This window comes from Petaurus breviceps, unplaced genomic scaffold, assembly GCF_028583685.1.
Source record: "Petaurus breviceps papuanus isolate PSGF00001 unplaced genomic scaffold, PetGlider_PUasm1.0 90919, whole genome shotgun sequence".
Lineage (NCBI taxonomy): Eukaryota > Metazoa > Chordata > Mammalia > Diprotodontia > Petauridae > Petaurus > Petaurus breviceps.
In genome coordinates this window covers 37,177,738-37,198,439 of record NW_027187378.1, presented here as the reverse complement: position 1 = coordinate 37,198,439, position 20,702 = coordinate 37,177,738, and the positions used below count along the sequence as shown (strand labels likewise).

Below are 20,702 nucleotides of genomic sequence, written 5' to 3'. Positions count from 1 at the left end.
ACACACACACACACACACACACACACACACACACACACACACACACAAACCCAAACCCCAAACCAAACCCTAACAAACAAACCCCCAAACCTAATCAAACTATAAACACTTAGATAACGCTGTATTTCTATATTTACATTTCCTCAAGGGAAAGATTTTATTTGCATTTAAAACGAAAATGTAAAGGTACCAACTCTACTTTATTTTTATTACTGGTTCTTATAAGTGCTTTGAGAGGGAGAAGAGTATTAAAGACTCATTTCAAGGGTGAGGAAGCTGAGGGAAGAGAGAAAGGAAACATAGTGAGAGAGAAAATGAGACTAAAGAAAGGGGGAGAGAAAAAGAAAGAAGAGAATAAAAACAGAAATAAAATAAGAAAAAGAACATAAGAGATAGTGAGAACGTATAAGAAGACAAGGGAGAAAGAAAAGAAGATAGAATGATAGGAAGCAAGGAGTCAGATTTAGAGAGGAAAAGAGAGAGAGAGAAATAAATTACAGATAAAGAATACAAAGGAGAGAGAAACAGGTAATGAGGGAGGGAAGGGAGATAGAGAGGGAGAGGGAAAGGGAGAGAGAGGGAGGGGCAGAGCATAGGATAGACATCTTCTGAGTTTCCAGGCCACTGGTCTTGCCTTTCAAAGAGTTCTCCTAAAGCTTTCTTGACTAGGGGATGACTCCCCATCATATGAAGTAAAACAGAGAAACAAGTTCCAATGTCCAGTGTGAGAAAAACATCTTCTGGTCACCTCACTTAATTGGATGAAGACCAGTCCCTCACCCTGCAGATAACAGCTACCTCTAGGCATTATAAATGCAAATCCTGGAGAATCCCCTGCCATTCAAGCTACCATTTCAAAAGGCTAATCTCCTGGAGTGGCCAGAGCACCCAGCTGCAGTCTGGGGTCCTGATTTTGCTATTAGCTAAAAGTGTAACCTTAGGAGAACCATCTCACATCTGTGGGCTTCATTTTCTTGTCCCTCCTTGCCCCTCCCAGTTCTAAGGTCCTATGATAGTCACAAACCCAATAGAAGTACCACCTTCTCTCTGTGTATTCTTATCTGTCATTTATTTCTCTCTTTTCCCCACTAGGCATGTAGGTGGCACAGTGGATAGAATGCCATGGCACCTGGATTCAGGAAGACTCATATTCTTGAGTTCAAATCTGGCCTCAGACACTTCCCAGTTATGTGACCATGGCAAGACATTTAACCTTGTTTGCCTCAGTTTCCTCCTCTGTAAAATGAACTGGAGAAGGAAATGGCAAACTACTACAGTCTTTGCTAAGAAAACTACAGACGGGGTCACTAAGAATTGAACAACAACAGATTTTTCCCATTTAATTCTATTTCCCTGCTTCCTTTCTTTTCCTTCTTCCCCTTGCCCATCTTTTAAAAAGGGCACCATAAGGGCCACTCAGGCAATAGTTACAACAATGCTTGCAGTATACTATATGAACAACCAACTTTTGGGGCACTGGATACAAAACTCAGTACAGGAAGATTGAAATGGGACTAGTTCCTTTCTCTGACTTACCTGCCCAGCTGAGGCCAAGGTGCTCTGATATAATTGCCATTTTCATATCTGCCCTGTCTGTCCCACTGAGAGAACCTGGAGAGAAAGCATGAGACTCCATTTGGTCACCGTCACTGTCGAGTGTAGATGGTGTCTGAATGGTGACCAGGCAATGGCTGGTGTGGTGTCAGGCACAGGGTAAGAGGTTAATCAGTAGATTAGTTAAGCCAGGAAGTGCCAAGTTCAAATGCAGCTAAAATGACACGTGGCTACGGATGTGGCAGTCTGCACCAGTCTCCATCAGGGGTTAAAGAAATGATCTAATTAGCAGCCATTCTGGAATTCTGGGGGCGGGGGTGGGGAGCACAGAACATCACACAGAAGCTCATACCCAGGGTTGAGTCACTAAGGAGGCTGTATCTTTCCCTCAAGGCCAGAGGAGTTAAAGTCCTTCTCCTATCATCAGCTCCACTTCCCTGTAGAAAAAGAAAAGGTGGTACCAGGTACTTTTTTCTTTATCAGGGCCCTCTTCAAAAAAAACCAGACAATTTAGGACTTAAAAGGACCTTAGACAGCATCTTTTTTTTGAGGCAATCATGGTTAAGTGATTTGCCCAGGGTCACATAGCTAGTAAGTGTCTGAGGCTGGATTTGAACTCAGGTCCTCCTGACTCCAGGACTGGTGCTATATTCACTGTTCTACTTAGCTTCCCCTAACCTTTTCATTTTTACCAATAAAGAAACCGAGTTCCAGAGAGGTAAAAGTCGAGAGCCAAGATTCAAAACCAAGTCCTCTGTGCTTCAGAGGGAAAGGGAAGTGTAGTGGATAAGCTTGGGTTTGAATCCTACTTCAGAAGCTGACTAGCTGTGTGACCCTGGGCAAGTAATAACCTTTCCGGCCCTCAGTTCCATCATCTGTAAAATGAGGGATGACCTCTGAACTTCCTTCCAACTCTGAGCACTTCTGATTCTTTATTTAGGGTTCGGGGCCTGTGTGAGTTTGTGTTGAGGCTTTGAAACAATAGCATGTGGATGGTGGTGGGTTTGGCACCCGTAGGAAGAAATGCTATAAGAACCAAGGCCCTGGGAGGTAACTGGATTTTTTTTTTTTTTTTGTGGAAGTATGAGAACCCAGGGGGAGATCTCATTCCCAGTCTTATTGTGTCTTTCCCATGGCTATGGCCAAAACTGGCTGCATTTGCAGAAAGAGGCAGATTATATTCTCCCTACCAGGTTGTGGACAACTGGTCCCAAGAGGAGAGGAATACCTGACTGTGTCTTTGAGAATTCAAAGACTATTTTTCTTTATTAGGAAAGAGCACCAAATGACCAAGTCAGAAATATAGAGGACCTAGGACGATAGCAGGCTTCCTGCGCTCCGCAAGGGCTGGCTCACCCCTGAGGTCATTCTTGGTCTTCTGACCCTAGCAAGGAGAGGCTAGGAGCAGAGTGGCATGACTTACCTTGGTGCATGGGGGCATTGTGATGTTCAAGTGGCAGAGGATATGTTGAGAGTCCTCATATTTCATTGCCTTTCGCAGAAATGACAGGGATCCTCCGGCTTCTCGACTGCTGTCTCTAACCTGACAGGAACAACAAAGAAGAAAGACTCAGGGGATTCCTGCAGGAAGGGCCCCGGGCTGCCCATGTGTTCACCATTTCAGTGTCTGGCTGGCTCACAAACTTCCACATCCCCTCTCCCCTGCAGAACCACAAGCAGAGGTCCCACGAGCTTGGCTGCACCTTCACAGGTATGGCAAGACGGTTTTCTCGAAAGGATTGGAAGTGAAAGCTCCGCTGTTGAGCAGCTTTTTTGACAGGTACTAGGTTCCCAGAGAGCTCTGCAAAGAGGGGCATTCCTTCCAACACCTGGGGGAAGGGAGGAGATAAGGCATGTCAGAAAGAATCCCTACATAGCCACTCTTCCTTTGGCTGCATTTGATCGATTCACCAAGGATTTATTAAATGTCTGCTATGTACAAGACAATCTACTCAGTTCCTGGGGATACAGACAAAAAAAGAAAAAAAACCCACCAGTCTCTACTCCTGAAAAGTTTACATTCTGGGATTGGGGCACAATAGGTAAATATAATAATATAATATCACATAATAATTATTATTGTTTTAAAATCAGGACTGTGATTTTATCAGTGTTGGGAGCTTCCTCTACAATACAGATTAGCATTTTGGGGCATATTTTATAGTCTTAGAGGGTTCCCTGGTAGCCCTGAGAAATTAAGTGATTTGCCCAGGGTCAGACAGGACTTGAACCTGGTTATTTCTGATTTGAAAACCAGTTAACTATCCACTATTTAATGCTGCCTCTGAAAATGCAAAATATTATCACAACTTTGGCAGGGAGGGGGTCATGGAGGATTAAGACAGGCCTCCTGTAGAAGGGAGCAACTGAATTGAGCCTGAAGGAGAACTGGGGATTCCCAGAGATGGAAGCAAGGAAGGAGAACATTCTAGGCTTGGGAAAGAGCAAATGGGCCAGTTTGGAAGGGAGAACATGTAGGAATGAGAGGATCATCTGAATCAGCTGGAAAAGAAAGGCTAGAGCCAGATTGTGTAGGGTTTAATATACTAGAGGATTTTACATTTTCCAGAGCATTCACTATCTCCCAGGGGGCAATAGGAGATCTCTGAAACTTCTTGAGCTAGGGAATGGCAGGGTCAGACCTGTGCTGTAGGTGTATCCATCTAGTCGCTGTTGGAAGATGGATTAGACGAGGATGGGAGGGGGTGGGAAGGAGAGGACTGGAAGCAGAGAGAATTAGGAAGTTATTGCAGGACTCCAGGGGACAGGTGATGAAGGCCAGAACCAGATCATTCATCTTCCTTTTCCTCTGGGCTATTTTTTAAAAATTTTAATTGGGGAAGGCTATTTCTGTTACCACCATAACATGGAGGGCAATTCAGAGAGGAATATATATGACACTAATCAGAATAATTATCACCATAGCCTAACATTTTGTACTAATGACATAGTACAGATATGACACAGCATTGGCAAACTGCCTTTAGTGTTCAGCATAGCCATGAGGAGGACTGATGTCCCCTTGATCCTCTGTTCCAGCTGCTCCTGCGGCACCTTTGGGGGAGGGAAGGGATGAAGCATTTATATAATGCCAATGACACTGTGCTAAGTAAGGACTTATACAAATATAATCTCATTGGATCCTCATAACAACCTTCTTAGGAAGGTGCTATTATGATGCCCATTTTACAGATGAGGAACCTAAGGCAGTCAGTGCCCAAGTAACTCGCCCAAGCCCCTACAGTGTCTGGGCTTAGATCTTCTTCACTCCATACCTAGAACTTTATCTATTGTGCCACCTAGCTGCCCTCAGGTACCATGGGGTACAGCCTGAAGGCAGAACAAAGTCCAAAGTGAGCAACTGGGCTAAGCAACACTGGATTAGTGAAATAAGGGAAGGCTGAGTTTTCCTTAAGAAGACTTCACTGATTTTTCCCTAGGCTGTTCAATGGGACCGGCAGAACTTCCCACCTTCAGCTTTTCACAGAGGTGCTAAAAACTCAAGGAGATCTGAGACCCTTCTTCCCCCTCTCTCATTCTTGGCTCCAGCCTTCCCTTGAGGTGACATCAGGAAGCTTGGGAAAGGAGTGGGGAGGTTTTGGATGAATTGGAAGGGATCAAGTAGGAGGCTGATGGGTTGGGTAAAGAGGATATGAAATTGGGGACCAGAGGTGGGGAGTGTTCTGTTTCTGGGATACCTGCTGGAACAGAACTTTCTCTTTCATTTTTCTTAAGATCCCTGGAACCCAGGATCAGACAGCCCTCCCACACCATACTTTGTCCTTGCACCACTCTTTTTTTTAGTTGACTTTCTTGAGGTTACCTGCAATTTCAACAGACCTCCAACTTCAGGACTGATCTGACCGCTGGAAAAGGATACCTCCTTCCTGTGTGCTAATTTTATTTGAGAGAATATTTGGTCGGAATTTTACTAGAGCTTAAGTTCCCCAATGCAAAGAATTTGTCCAAGGAAATTGGCATGTTTGCTCTGGAGTTCACATTACTCCCAAAGTAACTGATGGATATTTTCATCTTGCCTGTTCTTTACATAGTTTTCAAAGGAAAATCTATGTGTGCAGGGGATTTATTGGACACAGTTGGCCAAGCTACTCCATTGCCAAGGTCAAAAGATCTCTAGTGTCAAAGATAGCTCGAAAATTTGGGAGAGTTCTTGTTAACACATGAACTCATCTTATACTTCACACAAAGGAGTGAAAGAATGGGACTTTCACAAATATTATCTCATTTGATCCTCATAATATCCTTCTTAGCGTAACCTCAGAGTAATACCCATGAGTAACCCAGAGTAACCACCTCACCTAGAATAACACCGCCTAGAGCACCAGCAAGGCCTGGCATGTGTAGAGTGATTTCAACATCTGAAAGGATTTTCCACATCCTATCCTGAGCTATTCTCATAGTCCTCCACTGAGATGAGGAGAGCAGGTATCATTATGCTCATTTCCCTGGAGTTGCTCAGCTAGTAAGTGGCAGAGCCCAGGTTCCAACCCTGGACTCTAGCTGCCGGTTACTTTCCTATCAGTGGGGCCCACAGTCAATGAGTCCCACACTATGGATCCTGAGGTTCTGTGATGTCCCCTACCCTGCAGCAAATCACCTCAGATGGCAAAGACTAGAGGGACTAGTAGGATTTGCCCTCCTGATCCGGGATCGCCATTTATTCCCATCATTCACTCAGTCCTCTCTATGGCTTCTGCACCAGGGAGAACCAAAGCAGAGACCTTAGAGCCAGAAAGGACCTAGAGGTTCTCTAAGGCCAACTCCCTCATTTTACAGGAACTGAGGTGCAGAGGAAGTGATGGAGCCAAGGTCACGCTGGTGGTAAGTAGCGAAGCTAGAATCTGACATTTACTAGCTGTGTGATGCTAGGCAAGTTGCTTCACATTTCTCAGACTTGGTTTTCCTCATCTGTAAAATGGGAATAATGATAGTACTTTCCCGTGAGGATCAAATGAAATTATATATGTAAAGTGCTTTGTAAACCTTAAAGCTCTGTGAAATTTTTTTTGTTGTCCAGTTAATTTTAAGTCATGTTTGACTCTCTGTGACTGCATTTGGGGTTTTCTTGGCAAACATACCAGAGTGGTTTGCCATTTTCTTCTCCAGCTCATTTTACAGATGAGGAAACTAAGGCAAACAGGGTGAAGTGATTTGCCATGGGTAACACAGCTAGTAAGTGTCTGAGGCCAGATGTGAATTCAGGAAGATGAGTTTTCCTGACTCCAAGTCTGGCACTCTATCCACTGTGCCATCTAGCTGCCTGTGTAACATTTTAGCTATCATTATTATTTTCCCATTGTACCACACTGCTTCTATTCTTTCATTACTTAACACAGGGTGAGATTGCCACTGGCTTCTCCTCAAATACCTCTGGACTTTGTTGGTAGGCATGTAGATCACAGCTTAGGTCTCAAGTTGTAAAGCTTAGTGTAGGGAGCAGCTAGGTGGAGCAGTGAGTAGAGCACTGGCCCTGGAGTCAGGAGGACCTGAGTTCAAATTCAGCCTCAGATACTTGACACACTCTGTGTGACCTTAGGCAAGTCACTTAGCCCCAACTGCCCTTCCTCCCCCCTCCAAAAAGCAATTAAAAAAAAAGCTTAGAGTAACCCACAGTAGGTGCCATTTTTTAATGGACACACACACAAACATAAATATATAAATAAATGTGTGTATATTTGCCTTCCAAAGAGGCATCATTTGAGAAGTGGTATTCTTTATTTAGGATAATATGGTATGTCCCTTTGCCCCTACCCAAACCCCCAACTTCTCTAGAGACATTAGTTAAGACTCCCACCCTCTTTTGGAGATTGGAGTTTCCCAATGACCTGGGACCCTAGCGCCATGTTGGAAAGGCATCTCTGGTTTCCCTTGTTTCTGTTTCAGACATTCTCTGAGAATGGCAGCTCTGGGGGCAGAGAAGGTACAAGCGGACACCCCTCCATACCTCAATGTCTCGACTCCGGGCTACTTCAATGAAGTTTTCATGTTGCTCTAGGGTCTTGTCTACTTTGTCATCTGTCATGCAGTAGCAGCGCAGCCGTCCCTCCCTTGCATCGTTCATCTTGGCGAACACCACAAACTTGGCCATATATGGCACAGCAGTCAGCTCTTTGTATAGCAGTGTGGCAAAGTCCACAGCCTCGGCTGTCCGTGGGCAATCAGACAACCAGAACCTGAGGAACGAGAGCAGCTTTTAAAGCAGAGCTGGCCCCTTGACCCCACTCCAAACTCACAGGGTCATGTGCAATGAAGAGTCAGACCCAAGGCACAGATGAAAAATCTCTGTTGCTTCCTTAGGGAGAAGGGGCAACATAAGGATGAGATGGATAGCATGAGACCTGGCAGGTCAGGTCAGGTCAGGAAGTCAGCATTCTCTGCCAACCTCACATCTAGGCTGAAGGAGAGGGCAGCTTAACTTGTATCTGTGGGCTCAGGATCATAGATTTAAGCCTAGAAGGAACCTTAGACGTCATTTAGTCCAACCTTTAGTTTTACAGATAAGGAAACTGAGTCTCAGAGACTTGTTCAGATTCACCATCTGTGAGTAGTAAAGCTGAGATTTGAACTCAGGTCTTGTTACTCCACATCCAGTTCTCCTTCCATGACACCAGATGAGAAATGCTTATGAGGAGAGAATAAGACCCATCCCCTTCCCATCCCTTCTCCTCAACCCAACTCACCTCGCAGATACATTGGTAGTGAAGTTGGCACACTCATTGGCATAGACCAACTTAGTAGTTCCTGTAATATCTTCCCATTGGGCTTGTGCTATTCCTCCTGCAATGTGGGAGGAGAAATGATGAGGCTTAGCAAAGTCCTGTCAGCACCCACACCCCTACAGAGGGCCACTTCACAGGGCCCCTGTGCTCCCCTTGAATTCACAAGAAGTCTAGGAACCAAACATACAAGGACAAAGATGGGTAGGTCTACATGAAGCTCTCTTTGGTTCTCTAAACAAAGGCTTTTTTCTATCACACCCTCCCTCTTTAGCACCACCCCACCCCCCTTCTCTCCTTTAGATTAGAGACCCAGACACTAGAGAATGGATCTTAATTTAAGCTCATCCTCCCTATACACCTCCTTCCAAGAACAAATCACCATGAGTGAAGCCAACACACTGTGAGGTGAACAGTATATGAAAGGAGGGGGACGCAGTCTCTGCCCGTATGTATTCCCACCTGGCTGCTTCTGCAGGAGTTGCTATGGCAGAGGCAAAGTTATTGCAGGAGGAAACAGGGACAGAGGCAGGAGGGCGTCTCTCACCAATGACACTGCAGAGTAGGCGGAGACTTGTGGTGTCCCCTTCCCCGCTGTCCCGGGGATTGTCTTTCCAGGAAGGAGGTAGAGGGATCCGGAGCCCTATGGGCCGGTGGAACTTCCTCCGCCGGGGTTCCACGGTCACAATTGGGCTGAATGTGGCCTGGTTGCCCAAAAGTTTGGTGACTAGTTCATCTGGCACAGGTTGAGCCTAGGGAAGATGAATGTGAGGTAACTTAGTGCTTCATAAGGGGATAACTGTGGTCACTTTGCTTCTTTCTGGGCAGGAAGGAGAGGGGCAGTCTAGAGGGTGAGCAGTGGGGGCTGCATTACTTCCTGCCCTACCTCCCTTCTTTCAGTGCCCACCATCTTTCTTGATGGGCCATAAAATTCAATGTTAGTTGCCTTTGTGTTCACCCACCAGCCCAGGACAAAACGATAACATGATAATGATTCAGAGTTCTTCAGGATTTACAAAGCACTTCCCTCAGAAGAACTCCACGAGGTCAGTAACACAAAAAATATTATTTCCGTTTCATGGAGAATAAGGCTCAGACGATTGGGTAACTTGCCTGTGGTCACATAGCTAGTTAGTGTTAGACTCAGGATATGAAGTGCAATTTCTTGACTTCAAATCTAGTGCTCTTTCTATTACTCTTTCTTCACTGCCTTGGTGAAGATGGCTTTTGTTGTTTTTAGACCCTGAATGGCATCCCTTCCCAAGCCCTGCCCTGGTACCCCTATGACTATTATCCTCCCTGAAAACTACCACCACCCACCACCACCATCACCACCACCACCATCATCATCACCACCACCACCACCACCACCCACCATCATCATCACCACCACCACCACCATCATCACCACCACCACTACTACCACCACCTTCATCACCATCATCATCACCACCACCACCACCACCCACCATCATCATCACCACCACCTTCACCACCATTATCATCACCACTACCACTACCACCACCACCATCACCACCACCACTACCATCACCACCACCACCACCACCTATTCCTATGAGATTAACAGAAACTCATGCTCACTGAGGCATAAATAACTATTATAGATTAATATTAATAATTTCACCCAAGGTTATCCTATTTAGTATAAGTGAGTGAGAAAGAACTTCTTACATATCCAGAAAGCATACTGAAAATCCTATTGTCAACAGGCTGACCCTGCTTTCTCATAAAGGGTAGCCAAAGGAGCTCATTTATAACCTATATGATGGGACCCTTTAGCATCATCAAATCAAAGGAGGTGGAGATGGAAGGGCTTTTAGGGAACATTAAAGAACCTATCACTTTACAGGGAAGGAAACTGAAGCCCAGAAGAGCTAAGCAATTTCCCCAAAGTTACATAGGCATTAAGTAATGGAGGTGGACCTGAAGCTCAGGTTTTTGACCTTCTGCTCCAGTACTTCTATTCATTCTCTGTTAAGAAGGGCCTGGGCCAGGGTAGAGCCCAGATGGTGGCATAGAAGCAGGAAAACTCCATGCACTCCCCCATAACCATCTCAAATACATATAAAATATGACTCTAAACAAACTTTAGGGCTACAGAACCCACAAAGTGACAGAGAAAAACAAATCTCCTGCTGAAGGCAGCCTGGCAGGCTGTCAGGAAGGGTTCATGCTAGTGCGCTGGGAGCAGAGCTAATCCCCATGTGAACCCGTGATTTTAGCCTCAGGGTGGCCCCAACCAGCCATGGCTGGAGGGACTCAGTGGAGAGTGGATCACCAGTAGCTGTGGTGGTTTCCAAAATTTTCAACCCATAAATGCCAAAGACAAAGTAAAAGGTAAGTGTGGACTTTGGGAACAGAGAGACAGAGAGTGCGGTCTGGCCTCTGTCCCCAAAAGCAGAAGCAGCTGAGGCATGGCAGCTGCCATGTGGCTGCTTCAGAGCTCCTGGCCTGCAGATAGTAGGGGGATCAAGTGACCATTCTGAGGGGTAATCACTCTTGCTTTAACTTGTTTGGATTTGGATTGCTGTCTAGGGTGGACGTCCTGGGGTGTGTGACCAGGTGCGAGAGCCTGTGGAGGCTTCAGAGAGGGTGTACAACTAATAGCTCTGGCAGCTGCGAAAACCCCAGCGATTTGGGATGAAGTTATCCTCTCTGGAAGCAGAGTTCTAGTATGGCAAAAAGCTCAAAAGTCAAGTAATTGAGTGGCAACATGAGCAAGCAAAGGAAGCAAAGCAAGAACAGCAATCTGACTTTAGATTCTTTTGGGGGGACAAAAAAGATCAAAGCATGGAACAGGAGGAAGACAATGAAGTCAGAACTCCTGCACCAATTCCAAGAAAAATATGAACTGGTGATAGGCCATAGAGGAGCTTAAGAAGAATTTTGAAAACCAAATAAGAGAATTGGAGGAAAAATTAGGAAGAGAAATGAGAATGATGCAAGAAAATCATGAAAAGTGAGTCAATGCCTGACTGAAGAAAATAACACCTTAAAAATAAAGTCTCAAATGGCAAAAGAGGCTGAAAAAGCCAATGATGAGAAGAATGCCTTAAAAAGCCAAATTTGCCAGATGGAAAAAGAATTCCAAAAGCTCACTGAAGAGAATAATTCCTTCAGAATTAGATTGGAACAAATGGAAGCTAATGACTTTATGAGAAATCAAGATACTATTAAACAGATCCAAAAAAAATGAAAAAATAGAAGGCAATGTGAAATATCTCATTGGAAAAAACCACTGACCTGAAAAATAGATCCAGGAGAGATAATTTTAAAATTATTGGACTACCTGAAAGCCATGATCAAAAAAAGAACCTAGAAATAATCCTTCAAGAAATTCTCAAGGAAAATTGCCCTGATGATTTAGAACCAGAGAACAAAACAGAAATTGAAAAGAATTCACTGATCACCTCTTGAAAAAGATCCCAAAAAGAAAACTCTTAGGAATATTATAGCCAGGTTCTGGAGTTGCCAGATCAAGGAGAAAATGTTACAAGCAGCCAAAAAGAAACAATTTGAATATTGTGGAAACACAATCAGGATAACACAGGATCTGGCAGCTTCTACATTGAGGAATAGAAGGGCTTGGAATATGATATTCCGGAGGTCAAAGGAGCTGGAATTAGAACCAAGAGTTTTAATTGAGTATCATGTTTCAGGGGAAAATATGGTCATTCAATGAAATAGAGGACTTTCAACTTTCTTGATGAAAAAAAAAAGCTGAATAGGAAATTTGACATTCAGATACAAGAAGCAAGAGAGGCATGAGAAAGTAAACAGGGAAAAGAAATCATGAGGAACTTATCAAAGTTGAACTATTTACATTCCTACATGGAAAAACAATAATTGTAACTTATGAAACTTTTCTCTGTATGAGGATAGTTGAAGGGAATGTAAATGTCTATATATATATATATACATATATATATATATGTCTATTTAGGAGGATATATGGACATATGAATACATATGTGAGTGTGTGTATATATGTGTACAGGTGTACATAGACAGAGGGCACAGGACCAATTGAATAGGAAGGGATGATACTTAAAAGGTGAAATTGAGAAGTGAGAGAGGAATATAATGAGAGGAGATGGGGAGAGATAGAATGGGGTATATTATCTCATATAGAAGAGGCAAGGGAAAACTGCTACAATGGAGGGGAAGAACAGGAAGGCAAAAGGGAATGGGTAAACCTTACTCTCATTGAATTTGGCTTAGGGAGGGAATGACATACACACTAAATAGGGTATCTAGTCCTACAGGAGAGTAGGGGTGAAGGGGATGAGAGGGGAAATGATGGGGGGGAGGGCAGGTTGAGGGGAGGGTAGTGAGAAGAACACACTTTTGAAAAGGGTCAGGGTCAAAGAAGAGAATAGAACAAGTTGGGGGAGGGATAGGATGGAGGGAAATATAATCAGTCTTTCACAACATATCCACTATGGAAATGTCTTGTGTAGCTACATATGTACGACCTATATTGAATTGCTTATCTTCCCAGTAAGGGTGGGTGATGAGGGAGGAAGGGAAAGAATCTGGAATTCAAGGTTTTAAAATCAAATGTTTAAAAATATATTACTATTATTTTTTTTCCATGCAATTGGGAAATAAGATATACAGGCGCTGGGGTATGGAAATCCATTTTGCCCTACCAGAAAGTTGGAGGGCAGATGGGGGAGGATGTAGGAGAGAGCAGATTGGGGGAGGGGGTATACAGTGGGATCACTGTTTTGGGGTGGTAGGTAGGGGAAAGACAGGGAGAAAATTTGTAACTCAAAATCTTGTGGAAATGAATGATGTAAACTAAAAATAAACATAAAATTTAATTTAAATAAATAAAAATAAATAAAGAAGGGCCTGGGCTACTTTACCTGGAGAGCCAGTTTGACTTTCTTGGTAACAGCAGTTTCAGGAAAGGTTGCTTGCACCATAGGGACCAGTTTGCTCTTTAGAGACCCCCCTTCAGGGCCAATCATGTCAAAGTCTTGGCAGAGGCGAGACATGACCACAAAATACAAGGGGAAGTCTGTGGTGATGATCCGGCAAACTCGCTTCTTCTCCAGCTCCTCCAAGCTCTCCAGTTCTGCAGACACCAAAAAATTAAAAAATCTTCCTGGTTATGCCAGATGACTCCCCAGCACTCTGTTTTGGAGGAATGGGGTCATCTTACTCCCCAATGTCCTTCTCCCCAACATGGCTCACATGCCATATATTCAAGGCAGTCCCGATACCCTGGGTAGCCTGAATCAGAAAGCTAGGAGTGATGCCTTGAGAGTCAACAATGACTGCTTGGATTGCCTTCAAAGGATCGAGAGTGAAGACCTTAGAGAGAACCTATCCAACCCCATCACTTTGTAGGTTGAGAAAAGTGAGGCTTAGAAAGTTGAAATGCATATCCAAGGTAACACAGTCAGGAAATAACAGATATAGGGGTCAAATCCAGGTTTCCTGACTCTTAGTTCTTTGTTACATTTAGAATTTTGATAGCAGCAGGTAGATCTCAAGCCGTTGTACCTTCCCTATTCCCTTTTCCCAAAGCACAGGAGGGACAGGGTGGCAGAAGCAACTGGTCCTCCTATTCTGAGCTATTGCCACCATTCATCCTAACTACAGTCCTCCTGCCTTCCCCCAGCCCTGCTTTTTTTTTTCTTCTCTCTCCTCTCTTTGTTTTGTCTAATATCTTCCTTAGGAAGTAACACTGAGCTAATTTGCAAAGTTCATTGTTCTAAAGTGCTAATGGGAGGAAGTTATAGGAATCCTTCAGGACTCTCCTCTAGTCCTGAGGTCATACAAGTGCATTAGAACAATGGCCTTCTGGAGACAACACATGATTATTATTTGATCTTTCTATTATATTAATTTATTTGAATAAAATAATAAAAGCAAACTAGCACAGATGAATATAGTGTTAAATTTCTTTGGCATCAACTAAAAACAATATATGTATATAATATAAATGTGTATATATTCATAATCATGAGTTCTGTGATGTAAACTCTATGTAAAGCATGTAATGATAAGAATAATAACAATAAGAATAACAAATAAATACAAATATGTGAATATTTTTATATATTATAAATATATATATATGTATGTATTTAAGTGGAACAGTGGATAGAGCACTGGACTTGGAGTCAGGAAGATTTTAGTTCAAATTGGGCCTGACATTTATGAACTATGTGACCCTGGACAAGTCACTTGAATTCTGTCTGCCTCATTTTCCTCATATGTAAAATGGAGGTGATAGTAAAATCCCCTACCTCACAGGGTTGTTGTGAGGATCAAATGAGATAACATTTGTGTAGAGGTTTTTGCAAACCTGAAAGTTTGATATTAATGCTAACTATTATGACTATATGCATAGATACAAACATATATATGTATGTATGCATATTCATGGCTTTCAAATTTATAAAGTGATTTCCTCATAACAATCCTGCCAGGTAGAGAGTGTATTACTGTTCCCATTTTACAGATGAGGAAGGAGATTGAGGTCTAGCAAAGTTATGTCATTTGCCCAGTTTATAAAGTTAGTAAGTTCTGGGACTCCAAATGAAGTCTTATTCTGATATCGCTGCCTTTCCCACCACACAGTGCTGTCTTGGAATGCTTACTAGAAATTAGGCCAGAATGGGACATCATCTAGAGGAACCTTGGGATGCCTTCAGTCAAGGAAGTCCCATCCACTGGGGATCCTGTGTTAGGCCTCCGTCTCACCACTGGCTCTGTATGTGATGCCATGCCCCCAGTTACCTTCATCCATCCCGTTGAGGGCTTGGTCCAGGTAGCTCTCCCCGTAGCGGCTCCGATGTTCTTTCCACATGGAGCCATTCTCACTCCGAAGCACCACCAGCTCTCGGTCTCCTCGACCGTGGGAGGCAAAGTGGGGGATTTCCACAATCACAGGGCTAGGAGCAAAAACAAAACTCAGGAAGGCATGAAGAAGATGTAAAAAATTCCAGGTACATCAGGGACCCAGAGGAGAGAAGACAGTGCTCGGCTGGAAGGAAGAAGACCCCACCTTCCTTCCACCTTGTAGGTGACTACAAACTTGGTGAGTTTGTGACATAACCACCTGATGGCAGGGCCCTACCAGGGGAAAAAAAACGATTTTTTCTCTAATTGCTGGGAAGTAAAGAAAACAAGCATTTATTAAGTACCTACTATGTACCAGGCACTGTGCTAAGTGCTTTACAGATATTATCTCATTTGATCTTCACAACAACTCAGGACGTAAATGCTGTTATCCCTATTTTACAGTTGAAGAAACCGAGGCAGACAGAAATTAGGTGACTTGGCTAGAGTCACAAAGCTAATAAGTGAGGCCGGATCTGAACTCAGGTCTTCCTGACTCTAGCCCAGCACTAAATCTAATGTGCTATTAAGCTACTAAATTTATGCCCCTTCCTTCCCTCAGTTAAATACTCAGAATGTAGAACCAGGAGATTCTCTAAATGATAATATAATCGAACTCCCTCATTTAACAGATGAAGAAATGGAGAATCAGAAAAGTGAAATGACTTGCCCAGTGGCAGGGCAGGGATTTGAACCAAGGTCATCCAGTGTTCTTTCCACTGGACTCTGCTGTCTCCTCAGCTTGCACTCACCTGATCTCTGTGCAACAGGTAAGCGGGGGGAGCAAAGACACCAATCTACCTTTCTTGCCTTAACCTAGGCTCTAGAACCTGAAGGATTCACCCTCTCTTCTACATGGCCAACACTCTCTTACCTTTAGGTTTTCTCTAAGTCTAGATTTTCCCTGACTCCTACACCCGTAGAATTCCTATTCGTCTTTTGAAGCCCAACTCAAATGCCTCTTCCCCCAAGAAGTTTCCTCTGATTCCTCTTGTTGGTAATGGCTTTTCTTCTCTTGGACTTCAAACAATACTATGCTGGTTCTTTCTTAAGTTTTCCTAGAGTTCTTTGTGTAGATTTTTACCTCTGTAGCATTTTTCCTTGAATTCTGCCCACCAATGTGCATTTTATACCTTTTCTAGTAGACTGGAAGTTCCCTGAAGGCAGGACTTGTCTTTTTTTTTTTCATCTTTTTATACTTAGCACCCAGCACAGAGTCTTGGGCAGAAGAGGCCTTTAATAAATGTTTCTTGAATACTTCCCTTGGAATCCATTATCTGGGATTGTCTTACAAGGGAGACCAGTTTAGAATGAGACTTTTAGTGGGTTAGTAACTAAGCCCCCATTGGATGGCATCCCAGGCAAACCATTATGTTGGATTTCATTAGGCTCTAGGGATAAAAAATCCCTTATGGTTATAGACCTCCAAGAAGGCAAGGGAAAAAAAGGAAAAATGGGAATAAAACCACCAATTCACCAGGGATCATAATTCACCACTGTTCCTCCTCTTCATGAAGTACAGTAAGAAAATCTCCTGGAGATGATTTGGATTGCATCAGTTATGGACGGTCACATTGCCAGCACTGCACTCATGAGGGCAGCAAGCTGAAGGCAGGCTGCTCAGGGAAGGTGAATCCCATTCTGTTTCTCTTCTCTTCCCATCACCCTTACCTCAGGAACTGGCCCCCTGTTGGCCCCAGTGCAATGATCCTGCTGGCCAGGCCCTCTTCCTCAGCCAGGGGTGGTGGCGTGGTTAGCTTCTGTGGCTTGACCAGGCGGCAAGTGATGCGAGTGGGTGCCGCACATGCCCGGGGTGGGATGATGACCCTCAGGCCATTGTGCCGACTTCCTCTCATGGAGCCTCCACGGGCATCAACCATGAAGCTCACCAGAAAGCTGAGAGGAAAAACAAGTTGCTTAGTGTCCTCTCTCTTCTCAGGGCTCTATCCCTTTCCTTCTGCTCCCCCCCCCCAAAAAAATAGCCCACTTCCAGCCACTAAGGACAGAGAGACTCTACTACGTGACCGAAAGTATATCCAGCTCTGGGTTCCTTGAACCTGACACACTCACCCTGTATGTACTGGGCTAGCCACAGGACTAATATTATCTGAGGTCTCTGTTGCTGGGCTGCTGGGAATTAATGAATCTTCATCAAATTCTTTAGATGCCTGAAGAGGAGATAAAAGATTATATTCAAACGAGGCCCCCACTCCCCTTTCCTTATTAGACCTCAGGACATTTGGTTTTCCCACACCAGACAGCACTACGAGGAAATCATCCTCCTAAAGCCAACATCTTCTCTGTTTCCCTACTTCCATAGCACAGAACTGGAAGGGACCTCAGAGGACATCTGGCCCAACCTCCTCACTTGACAGATGAGACCCAGAGAGGTTAAGCAACTTGTTGAAAGTCACACAGATGGCAAGTACAGAGTAAAGATTCAAACCCAGAACCTCAGACTCTAAAGCCAGCATCTTCTCCTAGGCTGGAAGACTTCAGAATAGCTACTCATCACCTCTCAGATTAAATTTTAATTCCCGTTGTTGTTATTCTTGTCTGACATTTCATGACTCCCATGGACCATACTGTCCATGAGGTTTTCTTGACAAAGATACTGGAGTGGTTTGCCATTTCCTTTTCCAGTGTGTTTCCATTTTACAGAAAAGGAAACTGAAGCAAACATAATTAAGTGGCCAGGTTCACATGGCTAGTAAATGTCAGATCAGATTGGAACTCGGGTTTTCCTGACTCTAGGCCCAGTGTACTACCCACTGAGCTACTCAGCTGCTTTTGAACTCTGTAGCCTGACTTTTACTGCTCTGAATCAACTGGGCCATGTCTTCTATACACTGTTATGTCTTATTGCTTCTTGCTCTAACTAGGACAGTCTCACTGACCACTGGATGTACCAGGATAATTCTTACTTTTGGTATCATCTGTTTAAGGTGCTTTTGCAGGTTTAGTCTCATTTTATTTTTACAATAACCTCCATGAGATGCATAGAATAAGGAGTAGTATTTCCATTTTACAGACAAGGAAATCAAGAGATGAGCGACAGCAGTGCCAGGCCTTGAACTCTGGCCTTTGTGTCTCCGCCAGAGACAAAGCTGTAACAGTTGGAATAGAACTCACATAAGGTGTGTTGCTGCCCTGAACAGGTACAGAGAATATACATACAGTTCCCAGGTCTTTCACTCAAAATTATGATCTCAGAAAGTTTGAGTCCTTGAAGATACCTTATCTAAAAGATGACGGGATTGTACCAAATGATCGCTGAGACCCTTCCTGGCTCCAAATCCCATGATCCTATGTATGGGAGTGAGCAGAATTTAAATGATGCATTTTTACCTGTTCTGGCTCCTCTGCTCTGATCACCACAGTCTCAGGTGTGACACATGGAATCCTGGGAATGGCTGGAGATTCCACCCTGTGTTCATGTCACATGGAAAAAAAATCAGTGTGGGAGTTGTAGAAAGTAACTCGATATTCCTTTATCTTTCCTGGAATATCCTAATAAAATGACCCCCATTTCCTCTCCTAATATACCATCCAACCCTGTCTCCCCCTCCCCATCATGCACCTTCCACTTTGGTTGGTCTTAGTACCCACCCAATGCATCAGACTTGTCCCTTCTTTGTACCCTTGCTTTTCATCCTCCTCTCAAAGTAACAAATGGAACACTGCTTTGAAGGCCTATGTCCATTTCGACAAGGTAAGGAAGTATGACAGGGTAGGAAAAAAAGCAATGGATGAGCAGTCAGGAAACCTGAATTCTAGTCTTGGCCCTGATGTTCATTTTCTGTGTGACCTTAGGCAAGTCACTTTGTGTGACCAACTTTCTGCTTCTCCATCTGTAAGACAAGGCAGTTCTTTCCAACTCCAATAGTCTGCAAATCTATGAATCTTTCATGAAGTCTTCCTTCAGCCCACATTGTTTTCTCCTTTCTCTGAAGACATATGCCATATTGGATACACTCTTAATTCTGGCACTGGAATCTAATTCTTATATGCATCTGTTTTATGTGTGCCTGGTCTGTCCAGCTAGACTGTTACTTCCTTTAAGAATAAACCATGTCAGGAGCGGCCAGGTGGCTCAGCAAGTAAGAGCATGGGCTCCAGTATCAGGATGACCTGGTGATTGAATGCGGGCTCAGACACTTAGCACCCACCCAGAAACACTTGGCCATGTAACCTTGAGCAAGTTACTTAACCCTGATTGCTTTAAATAAAAAAAAAGAATAAACCATGTCTTATCATTCTTTGGCATCCCTTATGATTGGGAGGGATCCCCAGTGTTGGTTCTATAACATGTTGCCAAATGATGCTAGCTGAAATTTAACCTGCCTCACAAATCTGCCTTGTTCCCTTTAAGAAATCTTGACAGATTTATGTCTCACCAGAACTTGCTTACTTATGTCTGTCTGTCTGTCTGTCTCTCTCTCACACACACACATACACACACACACACACACGACTTGGTTATTGTACTTAAGTGAAGAAAGGTTCAAGTGCAAATATCCACAGGTACAAAGGCACAGCTGGGAAGAAATGAGATCCCACTGCACACATCAACTAGATTTGTCATTAAATATAACAGATCAACAGAGGGCATTTTATACATGATCAGTGAAAGGAGGGGGCATTTATAATCCTAGCTAAGCAACAAATTTCAAATAAAAGACTCTACCAGTGAATTTTTTTTCCAAGAAGTGAGGAATGAAGTGTCTATGGGCGCTTGTGGTAGGGCTGGAGAAGTTGGGAAGGAGGATAAACAACTATCAATTTCCTGCTACAGAGCCACTGCTTTTCAGAGGCTGGTAGGTGGCACCATAATTCACAGGGCATCAGACCTGAGCCAGGAAGGCTGAATTCAGATTTGACCTCAGATACTTACTTGTGTGACCCTGAACAAGTTGTTTCACCTCGGTTTGCCTCATTTTCCTCAGCTGTAAAATGGGGATGATAATAGGACCTACCCCCCCAAGGTTGTTGTCAGGATCAAATGAGGAAACATTTGCAAGGTGCTTTTGCACAAAGCCTGGTATATAGTGGTGCTTAATAAATGCTTCTTTTCTTCTTTCTTCCCGTATCTTTACAGTAGTACCAAATAAAAATCCTGATCTAGAATACCAGTGGCCTAGTGGGTCATGCTCATGGATCAAACAGCCCTATAGTAACCTCTAGCTTCTGATAATGGTCATAGCAAGGATTTGCCTTTCCTGTCTATAGCATCTGAATGTAGCGTTAGGAGTTGGGGTTAGGACTGAAGTAGGAGGAAGAGTTTCTGAAGGTCAGTTTAGCATCCCTATGATTTCCCAAACTAAAATGCCCTCCCCAGTCCACATTATTTTATGTGCAGCATCTCTCCCTACTAGAATGTAAGTTGTTTCAGGACTATTCCTTAGCACACAGCAGGCACTTAATAAAATTGTTTTCATTCATTCACCCATTATTTCATCCATCCATCCATCCATCCATCCATCTATCCATCCATCCATCCATCCATCCATCCATCCATCCATCCATCCATC

General features: G+C 43.7%; 1 protein-coding gene across 1 annotated transcript in view; it reads right to left on the bottom strand.

Annotated features, from left to right (window-relative positions):
* Positions 1-20,702, bottom strand: part of ANK1 (ankyrin 1) — a 203,070-nt gene that overhangs the window by 45,903 nt on the left and 136,465 nt on the right. The window contains exons 24-35 of the mRNA XM_069075835.1: positions 18,520-18,598; positions 17,242-17,339; positions 16,843-17,067; positions 15,070-15,224; positions 13,185-13,396; positions 8,839-9,043; positions 8,256-8,352; positions 7,520-7,748; positions 3,258-3,383; positions 2,978-3,097; positions 1,907-1,991; positions 1,537-1,611 (exon numbers count right to left, since the gene is read on the bottom strand). Of these exons, the coding sequence (XP_068931936.1) occupies positions 1,537-1,611; positions 1,907-1,991; positions 2,978-3,097; positions 3,258-3,383; positions 7,520-7,748; positions 8,256-8,352; positions 8,839-9,043; positions 13,185-13,396; positions 15,070-15,224; positions 16,843-17,067; positions 17,242-17,339; positions 18,520-18,598 (1,706 nt within the window). The remainder of the gene's footprint in view (positions 1-1,536; positions 1,612-1,906; positions 1,992-2,977; positions 3,098-3,257; positions 3,384-7,519; positions 7,749-8,255; positions 8,353-8,838; positions 9,044-13,184; positions 13,397-15,069; positions 15,225-16,842; positions 17,068-17,241; positions 17,340-18,519; positions 18,599-20,702) is intronic.